Here is a 14231-nt window from a genome sequence, read left to right on the forward strand (position 1 = left end):
TCCCGGAAATTCGCTGCGTATTAATACATACAAACATCGCTCACACCATTGTATTGTTACGTCGTCAGCTGTGATGACGTCATTCAAATCATATTGTGCCGTAAAGTCCGAATGACGTCACAAGTGAGCAGTTCCAGATGCTACCATGGGAGGCAGCCGAAACGGCCGGCTGATGACATTTCACTGCTGTACCCGTACTCGATGTCAAAGAGAGCAGACACAAAAACGTGTGTGGACATTTTGGTTTACTTTTGTGTTTACAATGTCGATAAACATCATGTGTTGGCCAATTTCCGGGTGTTATTGAGTATTTGAAGCACGGGAATTCATTTGAATGACGCCGTCGGTTCCAAATGAATTCCCGTGCTTCAAATACTCAATAACACCCGGAAATTGGCCAACATAATATATGATGTTTATCTCCTAAGTAAACACTTTACTAACAAAAGGAAAATCGAATATAATTGGATGTTTGACATGTACATTTATCTGCCACAAGGCCCACTCGCACAAAGCGACCTCAGCGTTAAGGCCGTCTTCAGCCTGTGGGAGTATCGTCACGCAAAGATGTGGGTCCAGATGCACAGTTAGGGCATTTATCCACATGAGAATCAGTTCACCCTAATGAACAACATCACATTATGTGACTTGTGGACAGTTAAAGAGAGGTTACCGCTCTAATCCCGCAACGTTATATGCTTGAACGTTATGCGACTCTTGATCAAAAGGTGTTTCTTGAAGGTAACCACATCCAAAGCCTCAGTGAAACCTTTAAAAATCTTTATGATGGACATGTAGAGGAAAGTACCACATTAATGACAAATACGATGTCTGAGGCAGTTACTTATTTTGCCTCGTACCATATGATCATATGTTGTCAGGTGAACAGTTCACTTGCCATTGTACGTGTCTACTACAGTTGTCACCAGAGGGGCAGGGTTATTCTCTATAAGCGGTGTCCGTTATCATGCGTCGTTCCATTTCAATCTGCAAGCCAAATCACCCTCGGTCATGAGAAATATGGTTGAGTATGTTAAATCAGAATAAGCCTAATTTCGAATATTTTACCTGAATCATCATTGTAGAATACGTTTGACTGACTGCTGCGCGGTCGTCATTGAGAGTGAGGGTTGAATAGACATAATCAAAATTTAACAATAAATCTTTCAATTAATAGTCAAATTAAATAACAAACTCGGTATACTTTGCACCTTTATTTTCATTCCAGTGTGTGATACCATTGTGTTGCTGGTATGATAACAGACCCTTGTATTCCTGAACATATTTGTAGTTACGGATGAAGTTCTGTCTCAGTACATTACAGCACTGACATATCAACGCATTGAGAAAGTAACCTTTCAATACCTGCCTACTGCATGACAGACAGTTACATTTACAGTCTTCAATACTGTTTTGCATTGCCTTACTATTAGGTATCTATATTCTGGTAAGGACAACAGTTTGAGTAAATATTTAACGCATTTCTAATGATTTCTAATACATGTATAGATATATGCCATATTACCACAACACAGTAACATTTGTGAAAAGATTCCCAATTCCTAACCCAATTTAATTTGCTTTATGTACGTCCACCCGTGCACTCCGACCATATAAAACATATTTATTTAATCTACATTGCATTTTGTTAAAGCGGCAGTATTGCCTAATAATACATACCAACTGTCTGACAAACGGAGGAATACAGCCCATGTCTCCATTAACCGCAACATTTGGAGCGTATTTACCCACCCCTAAACAAAAACTCAAGGCAAGATGGTGGACGGAATTTACACATGAAATATCTCGATGACCCCACATGGAAGCTCCATAACTCAGAACCGACCAGACCATCGTATCGTACAATTTTGTATAAGTAGAGTACTGCATACCTCCGACTGCCTTATATTTGCAAATAAAAAGTTCTAATGCCCTACTAGCAGACTTAGCCGCTGCCTTCGCCATAGCGTTATAATCTAAATGTTCAGTGAGCAATAGGCCCAAATAATTATAACAATCCTCAACATCTCAAAAGGAACTACCGACATTAAAAACAGCACACGTTCTGTTGACACTTACGTTCGTAAAATGTACAATTTTAGAATTTTCATTATTTATACAAATGCCACTATCATTACACCGGACATTTAAAACCTCTAATAGACTGTTCAGATCATCTGTAGAATCTGCAAGTAAAACTAAATCATCAGCATACGCTAAAGCTGCAATCACTGTGTCCTTGACATGAATACCAATCCCCACTTCTCCAAGTTTATCAAGTAGATCATTAATGAAAAAGTTAAACAGAATTGGAGAAAGTAAACAACCTTGCTTCAGGCCCCGAATTACACCGAACCACGGGGTTAAAATACTATTAATACGAACACTACATTTTACATTCGTATACAAAGATTGAAGAGCTAAACACATTTTACCATTTACACCAATATGTCTCACTTTGTCCCATAGCACACCTCTATTAATACAATCATACGCCTTCTTAAAATCTATAAAAGCAGCAAAAGTTTCCTTTTTATTACATTTCTTGTTTCGATGATGAAACAAATAGAATGAATATGATCTGTAGTAGATCTCTGTTTACGAAACCCGTTTTGCATATCGTTAATAACACCAGTTGCATCAGCTCATGACTGCAATCGCTTATTTAACACATTGCAATATAGTTTATACATGGAATTGGTAATAGTTAACCCTCTATATGACATAGGATCCATAGGATCTAGAGTGGAACATTTGGGTATGGGGTAAATAATGCCCTTAGACCATGTTGCAGGGATGGTCCCTGTATTAAAACAAACATTGAAAATATAATGCATAGCAGTGACAATGCTTTTTGATTTAAGACATTCAACGGGAATGCCATCAAAACCCGAAGCCTTACCAACGTGGCTTCTATCCAGAGCTGCGGTTATTCCCAAAAGAGTAATGTTTGCGTCAAACAACACATGTACGTCACCAGGCATGTTCCCCCCTTCAACACACTCACTCTCCACAGTGACGTCACCATTCAGCAGTTCACAGTAATCAGTCTTCCATTTCTCTAACACATCACTCCAGTTATCAGACACACTTCCATCCATTAAGATCACTTTCATAGGAATCTGTTTTCGTCTGTCTCCCCCCACACCAATCTTACCGATCTTTTTCCAAAAGTCTGTGTCATTACTTTCACACATTTCATCCAAACGCTTACTTTCTTCTCGCACATACGCACGTTTAGCCATTTGCACAGCTTTATCAAACATCTTGCGCTTTCGCACAAAACAATGTTTTAGTATCACTCTCTCAGTACCCCGACGCTTACATTTACACCACTCTCTCTCAGCATCACATGTTTCATTCCACAACACACGCAATTCATCATTCCACCAAGGCTTACACACACGACGCTTTTTATTACTGTTACCACCACACACAGTATATGATCGAGTTTTCAACATAGCACGCATCTCCTGCTGAACTAGCTCCGTAAGATTGTCTGCGCACATATCTAGGTCACTGTACGACTTTTTTAACTGTGCAATAATGTCATTAATTCTGGAGATAAAAAGTCACATGGTATATCGGCGGTAGAGAAATGGGTAGCATACACGTCTAACTTTAAGGAGGAATCCACCTAAAGTATATTTCGTACCCAAAGATAACAACGAGTCACCGACATCATAAAGCTCTTGTTTGCATAGCTGGCGCCCCTCTAACCACTAAAGTAATGACGTCAATGGGAAACACCCAGCGATTCCGCCTCAATCACAGCGACAATGGTTGTCAGGTCACAATAACCGTAATCTCTCCCTGAAGACAAACTGAAATGTTTAGGAGCAAAATTCGTGCAGTGTCGTTGTTTAGTGGATTTCTTCATACGCTATACACTGCTGAACATATCAAACATGTTTAGGGTCTCAAACATGTTTAGGGTTCTTTGTACTGACTGAAAATTGTTACCATGAATGTTTGTTCTATAAATGTGTGTGTGTGTGTGTGTGTGTGTGTGTGTGTGTGCGTCTGCACATGAACCTGACCTGCAAATCATGTGGTGTATAAAATACGTTGTATGTGTTTTATTCATGTGCACAGCTATATTGTCTGAAAGATGCTATAAATTATTTCGGTGTGATGGGATGAGAGGAAATATCCTTCAGTGTTGTAATGTTGCGTTAAACTAAACACTAACTAAACACTAAAATACGCATGAAAAATGTTGCGTTTATAACAGTTAAAATGTCATCCGCGCAGTAATTATAGTTTGACATCAGTCACATATTCCCATATGACGTATACACGCCTACACGACCCAACCCACGCGAGATGTGTATTGACGAGATGTGTGAATATATGCACATCAACGGCCCCTTTAGAGCCTATGGACAAATCTGAGCGACGTGTCAAAGGGCAAGTCTTTTCGGACCCATTTAACAGCCCACAGTAACTCCCTGGGATACTTTCAAGGCCATCTGCACATCCGGAGTAGAAAAATATAATGTATTTCCAGACTGCCAATATAATTATTACATAGATATATAATATGTTGTTTACAGTATTTCACGTTTTTAACAAAACTTCACATGTAAAAGAAAAATTAAAATAACAATTGAAGTTACAAGTTTTGAGATACTGAGTTTGTAAAATGCATCAGTCGGTTTGTCTGAATCCCAGTATAAGCAGTGAAATCACACGTCTAAAACATTGGACAGTTACTACAGTTCACGAGTATGCTTATCAGCGATGTTCATACCGTAATGACATGAATGTCAACGAACTGATATTTTAGACAAATCTGTTGTATTACGATACCATGGGACGGAACCTGAGACGGCTCTACTCTCAGCCTTGATGTATTCTCAAAGTTGACGTAATAGCAATGACGTAACAACTACCAACAGTAACACTGACATTCTTAAAGCACTATTATAGCACTGCAAAACAGGAAAGGACACGAGAGTTGAAATCTAAAGTCATAAGTAATAAAATAGCTGCCTGGTTAAATGGGAGGTGTATGCCCTGATAAATTTTCCCTCCGACCTTGATATATTACGGTGCAACGGAATTACCAGATTCAGGTTGCTACGCTTCGGTACGTCATAATCCTGGTTCGAATCCATAAAGATGTCGGATTACTAACCTTGGTTTATCTGCAGCATCCATGTGCTACTGGGTTTTGGGTTTCAACACAGTTTAGGGTCGGCGGTTAGCCTAATGGTTAAAGCATTCGTTCGTCACGCAGAAGACCCGGGTTCGATTCCCCACATGGACGCAATGTGTAAAGCTCATTTCTGGTGTCCCCAGCCGCGTTATAGCTGGAATATTGCTCAAAACGGCGTAAAAACAAACACTCAACACAGTTATACATTTGCGGCATACTTCGGACATTTCACCAACATATACGCTGACTTGTGGGTATATGAACTGCTGCTCAAAGTCAAACACACTCACTCACACATAGCGATGGTCTAAACTACATAGCGGTAAACACCTGTTATTTAAAACCCAAGCATATTTAATCAAATTTAGCATAATGGGGGTCAGGATAGTTCTCTGTAACATGAAAACCCCAAATAGAACCAGCAATCACCGGCCGTGTTAGCTGAGTATTGCTGTATTGGTACCCGTCTTCTTACATAAGGCTTTTCTTTGATTGTGTTCATCGAGTAAATCACTTGTTGATCTGTGTTACTAAGAGACATATTCAGGTAATGTTCAACTGCGTGTCGATAGTCGGCTATGAATGTCGGGAGAGTGTACTTTGACCCAAAAAACATCCCTCCGCCAAGCCACACCCGATTCCCCTTAAAGATGCTCTCCACCTTCACGTCCATATTCACATTGTACACTTTGTTCATTGCGATTTGAGATTCGTTGAAATCAGTTGGTTTTACTATCACAAACTCCTTCTTCCGTCCAACGATGTATCTAAAATATCCCAAATCTATCCAGGCAAAATAGGTTGTGTTGAAGTAATTTTTCTCTACGGTTTCTTCAACAGTTGCATATTTAGCATGCTGGGCACATGAATACTCCGGTACAACTGTGTTAGGGTGGTGCTTTGGGTAACCCGGGATTGAATATATTTCTTTAATCCGTTCTACATAATTAAAGGCCCACACTGACTTTCTATCCACCAATAAAATCTTTGTAATGTTTTCATATCCTGCTCTCATCTTTCTGAATGTTTCAGCAGTATCCGATGAATCTGTATAAAACACAAAAGGACTTCTAATATATTGGTATACGTTCGCCCACTTCATGTAAAGATTTTTGTCAAAAAAGTTGCCAGATCCTTTTTGGAATCGTCCAAGGTTGAAATAAGCTGTGACAACTGTAACTTCCAGCGGCTGGGATGTGTTGTATAGTTCAAATTTATCTTTGGGAATTCTTCCTCCATAGCAAGGTGGCCGCTGAAATGAGAGAAAAGATGGATAATCTAAATAATATCTAAAATTATATATCTAAAAATCTAAAAAAAGAATAGTCACGAACTAAATTAAAGACATATCAAATTTATGTATTACGTTGACTGAAACAGGAGACATACAGCTTTATGTATTACGTTGAGTGAAACAAGAGACATGCAGCTTTATGTATTACGTTGACTGAAACAGGAGACATACAGCTTTATGTATTACGTTGACTGAAACAGGAGACATACGTCTTTATGTATTACGTTGACTGAAACAGGAAACATACAGCTTTATGTATTACGTTGACTGAAACAGGAGACATACAGCTTTATGTATTACGTTGACTGAAACAGGAGACATACAGCTTTATGTATTATGTTGACTGAAACAGGAGACATACAGCTTTATGTATTACGTTGACTGAAACAGGAGACATACAGCTTTATGTATTACATTGACTGAACAAGGTAACATACAGCTTTATGTATTACGTTGACTGAAACAGGAGACATACAGCTTTATGTATTACGTTGACTGAAACAGGAGACATACAGCTTTATGTATTACGTTGACTGAAACAGGAGACATACAGCTTTATGTATTACGTTGACTGAATCAGGAAACATCTTTATGTATTACGTTGACTGAACGAGAAAATATATAGCTTCATGTCGTACATTGATGGAACAAGGTAACATACAGCTTCATGTATTACATTGACTGAACAAGGAAACATACATGTTAATGTATTACTTTGACTGAATAAGGAAACATGTATTACGTTGACTGAACAAGGAAACATACAGCTTTATATCTTACGTTGACTGAACACAGAAACATACAGCTTTATGTATTGCATATGTACGTGCTGTGTTATCACTTATCAGGCTTCAGGCTTTAAGTACAGATTAACACCTTTGTTAGAAGGAAGGTCACGGTATATGTTTCATTAGGAAAACAAATATTGTTTGTATTTGGGACTTATTATAGCTGTGATAGCGATATCTGGAAACATAATTATTGATTTTCCATGAGTTACAATTCAATGTGCCATCCTAATAGACTTGCTGAATGAAACGCTCAACAGATAATTCGGAAAACATACATGTTTACAACTCATTCGTGAAACCTATAGAGTTATCGCCTTTTGAAAAGATGCTTTATGAAATGACTGACAACTTTTGAGATGCTTTTAGTGTCTGCCACCAAGAAAATTACATTTCCATTTTTCATCACCGAATGAGAAGCATATGAATGACTAAATAAACTGCTGGAGATTTAGTAGATAAACATACCCTATTTCCATATACACCCAGGGAGATTGATCAGATTCTTAAGAAAGGTAAGATACTTTAAGGATGCCAACTTCTCTATTATATTATGACGTTTCGGTATAGGTTCTTATCCCGTTGTCAAGCATAACAAAGAAGTTGGCATCCATAAAGTATCTTACCTTCCTTATTATTCATCATCTTCTAAAACGCCTATCAAACAGATGATCAGATTCTTTTTATTGTCTATGCATTTAATTGCTTTCACTCGAACGTGGAACGAATAAACAGCGTAAGGTTTCAAACGTTATATGTATTAGCGGGATTTTGTTTTAATTTTTTAATTTTTTTTATTGGTTCCCAAGATTACAATATTGCAGATATACCAAGCCGTGATACGTACGGCTTAAAGTAATATGGCTACATGATGTACAGGTGAGATATTTTTGTATTAATATATTTATAAACATGCATAATTCATTAAATTGATAATGTACAGATGTACAGGTGAGATATTTTTGTATTAATATATTTATAAACATGCATAATTCATTAAATAGATAATTTACAGATAATGTAAGGTACAAGTCAATACAGTTTGAGTCATCTAAGTACTGGGGAGAGAAGGCTCCATTTATGTTGGAAATTATATATTTTATTATTTTTTGCTGATATATGTTTTTCCACAAAGAATATGTCTTTTAGAGTTTTTATATAGAAAGTTAGATTTGGAAGCATATTTTAAAAACTGCATAAGTGAATATGTCTCTTTGCAGCAATGATGATGTGATTTACTAATCTATTTTCATGTTGAGTACCAAACCAAATAATGTTTTTTGATAATTTCAATGGATGTGGATAATAATTGTTAAGCCAAATTTGTAGGTTTATCCAAAATGTTTGAGTCTCCTGACATTCCCAGTACACATGACACACACTCTCATTTAAATCTTTGCAAAAACAACACAAACTGTTGTCAATTTTTTTCATTTTGACCAATTCCTTTTTGTGTAAATAATACCTTATAGAAATCTATATTGAAAGTCTATAAGCTTTGTATCTTGCAATCCCTTTCTATATACTGTAAATATATTTTTCCAATCAAAGTCAGTTTCAGGAAATAAAAGCTGCCATTTATTACAAATGTTTGGATATTTATCATTACAAATAAGTTTATCGTAAAAAGTTCTGCAGCCTTTGGATGTTTTTACTAAATGTATCTGGCATTGGTTAACATTCAAATTACTGATTGGAATAGAGGAACAGTGCTTTAAAGTATATTTCCAAGATTCAGGTAATATGTTCAGTAAATATCTGAAATCTAAAAAAGTGCCTTTGATATGATAGTTTTCTTTTAAAGATTCTATTGATAGTAATCCATTCTCATCACATATTTCCCTAATATTCATAATCCCTTTCTCTGCCCAATTCTTTATAAAATATGTAGAGTTTTTGAAGTTGTGATTGAACCATAGTGGTTGGGATAGAATTTCATTAATGTTATTTGGGTCAACATAATGTTGTTTGTGAAATAGTTTCCATGCTTTTAGCACCTCATGCCAAAAAGGGTTTTCAATTTCAAGAAAAGTTTCAAAATTAGCTCCAAAGTTAAATATGCCTTTGAAAGGTATATTGCATGGATTTTTATTTTCGCTTTTTTAAATATAATCTTAAGGTTGATAATTTCAAAGCATCAATAAATCTACTTGTATCAATCATTCTCAATCCTCCATCTTCATATCTACTTCATTACTTTATTAGCGGGATAAGTGGTTAGTTTCTGAGCAGCGTATTTGTGAATAAAGGTCAACAGAAGCTCAGTTTTGGAAGCTAAGAGATCTTTTGATTGCCCACGAACTTTCAGAAATTATTGCAAGTCGCTTATTTTGACCACTGACCCTTCAAGAGTAAGTGCCAGTGTCCCCAGCTGACTTCCGTCAAGTTTACAAATAATGATTTTTGACCTCGTAGTATGCAGTGCGAACATGTGTGTTGTCTGACCTTTGGAGGTTTAGGCACTGGCTTGGGCAGGGTAGGCTTTGGGGTTGTGAGGGTTACATTGGGCTTTGCTGACGAAGGCTTAGTAGGTTGAAGAGTTGTGGACGGAAGTTGAGTAGTGATGTTGACCTTGGCCTCTGATACTATTTTATTGGTAATCAGGTGTAGGGATGTATTCGCCAATGGTGATACAGCTCTGTTGGCATTCTGAAAATAAACACAGGAGCATTAATCAAAACATGTTAGACATCATCTCAATTTGAAATCGCCACAGAATATTTTATGGGACGCGAGAAAGAATTAATTCAGGACTGAAAGTACAAGTTCGAATGAATGAATTAGTGAATGGATGGATAGATGGAATGGCGAGTCCATGAAAACATGGCGTAGTAAACGAATAAATAGATATATACAAATCTGACTCATTACAGAAAGAAAAATCTCATTACTTTTGTCTATGAATCTGACAAGAATGTGTCCCTAACGAAAAAGAAAACGGTGTCCTTTTCCCTCCAAGGCTCACAAGTGATTGAAGAAATTACACCGTATGCTGATTATTGTATATCCTCCATATGCCTACAGTTTGTCCAGCTTGACCTGAGCAACTCTACATATGCATGACCCAGGAGGTCAAATGGCACAAACGGCAGGTCGAGTTATCCTCATTAAATAGGGGAGCAGAGAATGTTAAACGGCGACCTTGTCTCGGCTTTTCGGACATGTTGACAATCAACTGACAGAGGTGCACCCCTTCACAATAATAGACCCAACCAGTTTTGACATTGTCACGCAAAGCATTAGTATTCACTTGATCAGGTCAAGCTGAACAAGCTGTAAATTATGGATGTCTAGTCAATATTCATAGCAAAAAGGTACAAAAATATTTTAATTTGTTGTGAATGGTATAGGATGATATGATAATGCGTGTAGTGGTCATTGATGAAATAAGCCTCTTTTTGATCTATCAATATGAAACATTCTGCATCAAAGGAGACGTTCTGTTTCGTAGTCAGCAGTACCATTCTTACTCTTCTATAGTGGCTACAGAAAGGGGACACGTTCATGCTTCTAAACATGTTTGAATGTGGGAAAGTTAAATGACATGCACACGAAGAATAACTTGGAATCTGGTTTTAGACGTTAGGGCACCTTTTTGTTATATGCTCCACGTAGCCACCAAATTCTGAACATGGGTCGGTCGGTCGGGAAAAAAATTAATAAAGACAAAATTATCTGAATAATGTTCTTGGTTCTCATTTATTGTAATTCTTATTACAATTTCTCTCGTTCTTGGCCTTGTGGCAGCGACTTATTATAAGATAAAAACATTATATGACGAAGCGGTACGTTATAGGTTCGAGTCGGCGGGGTTTGAATGAAAACAAAAGAAGATTTGGGGGGGGGGGGGGTCGGCAATAAAATTAGAAATTACACTTTCTTAGCAAAGTACAGATTCTAGTACTTTCGCGGTGAAAGTCGCGGTGACTGAGCGGGTTAGGTGGCTGACTCAGAGGGTGTGGGTTCAAATCCTGCATGGGACTCAACCCAACAAAAGTACTAGAATCTGTACTTTACTGAAAAAGTGTAATCCCAAATATGACATATGTTAGAAATAGCTTAGACTTCACATATTGTACCCATGTGGGGAACCCTGGTCTTCGACGTGACGAGCAAACGCTTTAACCACTACTGGACAGTTTACCTCTTCAAATATACTGCCTCCGTGGTGTAGTGGTTACAGCGTCCGCCCGGAGAGCGGAAAGTCGCGGGTTCGATCCCCGACCGCGTCATACCAAAACACGTTAAAATGTGGTACTTGTTGGTCCCTGCCTGGCGCTCGGCATTAATGGGTACAACAAGGACTGGTCGGCTCGGAGTCAGTATAATGTGTCTGAGTGGGGTAATCATGCTTCACTGCGACATGGTATCTCAGTGGGCTAGCACTATAAAACCAGCTTAAGTCTGGGCTTGTACAAGCAGCCACACATACACGCACGCACGTTGTCATATGAGCGAAATATTCTCAAGCACGACGTTAAACCCAATTTCACCTCACTTCACCTCACCTCTTCAAATATAATCACCTTCAGGTCATGTCAATGAAAATGCAAAGATACACAGTAAATAGGTTTGACTAAACAGTTTGAAGTGTTTTTGTTAATCTTGGTTGATACAACTTACATATGTAGACGGATTAACAAAGAAGAGACACATGTACACAAACACACAGGCCACGACGATTCCGAGAAAATAGCGACTGTATTGCCTCATTGTCCTGAAGGGTAGCACCAACACCTGCAAAAAAAGCAAAATCAAATATACCGTATCCCATAAAAAGCGATTGTCCCTCGCTTACAAAGACATGTATATCAATCCCATAAAAATATAATTAACACTAGATTTAGGCAGAAAAAGTGGAGGCACATTAGTTCCATTTCTATTTATGGGAAGGACAACAGATCCACTACTGGTTGACTGGTTGACTGGTTGACTGGTTTGCGCTAAGAGATAAAAATCAGCATAACAGTTAAAAAGATTGTTTTTCAATATGTGTTTCCAATCAAGTCAGGTTTTACGCTTGCAGATTCCGAATAAACTTTATAGATGAAAACTGTATGGAAGAATTATATACTTGGTAGCCTTGTAATATAATGTTGCAATTGCAAGTGAAATACACGATGTCAATATGCCCAGCCACGTAGTGGTTGGATGTACGGAAACAAGGGCTGAGGTGAAATCGTGACTCTTGAACAACCATTACCCCAGATTATATCACAGAATTATACAAAGGAATAGATTTGTAAAGTTCATATAGTTTAAGTACATTTATTTCACGTTGTGTTCCTGGCAGCGTTTCCGGGTACTCTCGACGTGTCAGTCAAGACACTGGAAGGTGCCAAACCACAGACACCAAGAACAATATGAGTCGCAAAACTTTTAACATTTCGTAAGCGAGGTCCGCATATTTGCGATGGTTTTCCTGAATCTTGTCAATTACATTTGTGCCAAAAGACACAGAAAATAAATTCAATGACAGTTTCATTCATTCATAAACAAGACAAGGTCTGGTTTGTTGGCTTGGATACATCCGATGAAAGTGAACATATGGCATTGTAAATATATCGACAGTGGCAATTGTACATATCCAGGGTTCTGCCTGTCGATCAGCACTGATGACTGGTGATCTCACAGCGAGTAGTCTGAGTATGAGTAAAGTATCCATTATCTCAGGGTGATAGCAATCTAAAACTGGCAAAGTTCCTCACAGGTAGACTCAGACCCCCCTGCCGCATCGCCTCCCCACTCCACTCCCCGCTGATAAATATTACGTTTACAATGGAATTCCCGATAAGCGACCGGGAGAGCTACTAACTACTAACAGTTCAGGAAAAGACTTCAACTTAATTAAATCTCATCTTAGCCTATTTCGCGTAACTGCTTATGACGTAAACAAGTATTTGTGATCGATTGTCGTTTGTCGAGCAGATGTATTAAACAAAGTCCCATTTATACAAGCAGCTGAAACGATTGAATGTTGTTCTATACCAAGGCTTACAGAGTTTTATCTATTGCGTACCGGAATTTTCCATATTTAAGCCCACTCGTAATTACGCCCATGGGCTTAAAAACGGGATATTTTCCCGTTATTAAGTCCATGGGCCTAAATTAAGATTTCAAATGTTATTGTTTAGAGTGACGTCCCTTTGTAAATGCACATGGCAAACTTCAGCATATATAACGTTTGTCGTGCACGTTTGTGATGCAGTTACTGCATGAGTAGAGGTTTTCATTGTTACATAACCTTTTTCGAGCCACAAAAGAGGTCAGGTACTCTATACCCAATCTCAATCCATATGACTCACACGCAGTCGCAATAAAATATGATAATAACATATAGGACACGTTCCCAAAGAACAGTAAAGTATGTCAATATTTCATCCAAAGGGGGGCGTCATTCAAGTTCAGGTTTATGACAGTTCTTTAATGATTGTCTAAGGTTCAGGTTTCTGTATCATTCCGCTTATATTAAAGTTCATTCCATTTTATCGTGTCTTAGAATCATTGTCTTCAGTTACAAGCATTTCCCGAATTTAAGTCCTGGGCTTAATTATGGGCATATTATTTGTGAACGAGAAGGGTCATTTTCCGTTAATAAGCCGATTATAGGAAAAAAAGTCCTCGGTAAAAATGTCCCGGAAAAAAAGTCCTCCGGAAAAAAGTCCTATTATTGTGAAAACAGATTAAATGGATGTTGACAGCAAAGTTATTGTTGAGAAAAGTGATTGTGTATTAAAGACAAGAATTAAATAACCAAGAACAATGATATTTTAACTGGGCTTTCAAATCCAGGATTTAGCTTGAGTTCTGTTTGTCAAAATTTTAGATTTTAGCTGCTTGAATCAAAGAATACTTAGTGTTCACACCAAGACTGTTTTAATAAACTTTCTTGTGGAGTACTGTTTGAGTTCTGTTTGTCAAATAAAATGTGATTTTAGCTGCTTTCAGGGAGGAAATCAATCCCAGAGTTTCTCCATAGTGTGGCCAC

The 14231-nt window shown here is 37.8% G+C and overlaps 1 protein-coding gene across 2 annotated transcripts in view; it reads right to left on the reverse strand.

Annotated features, from left to right (window-relative positions):
• Positions 1-3677: 3677 nt before the first annotated feature.
• The window catches only part of LOC124275559, a 43516-nt gene continuing 32962 nt past the window's right edge, over positions 3678-14231 (reverse strand). For both annotated transcript variants that reach the window (XM_046711136.1, XM_046711137.1), the window contains exons 2-4: positions 11867-11980; positions 9689-9892; positions 3678-6413 (exon numbers count right to left, since the gene is read on the reverse strand). In XM_046711136.1, the coding sequence (XP_046567092.1) occupies positions 5541-6413; positions 9689-9892; positions 11867-11980 (1191 nt within the window). In that variant the 3' untranslated portion in view covers positions 3678-5540. The remainder of the gene's footprint in view (positions 6414-9688; positions 9893-11866; positions 11981-14231) is intronic.

This window comes from Haliotis rubra, unplaced genomic scaffold (assembly GCF_003918875.1).
Source record: "Haliotis rubra isolate DU_JTF1 unplaced genomic scaffold, ASM391887v1 Scf20, whole genome shotgun sequence".
NCBI lineage: Eukaryota > Metazoa > Mollusca > Gastropoda > Lepetellida > Haliotidae > Haliotis > Haliotis rubra.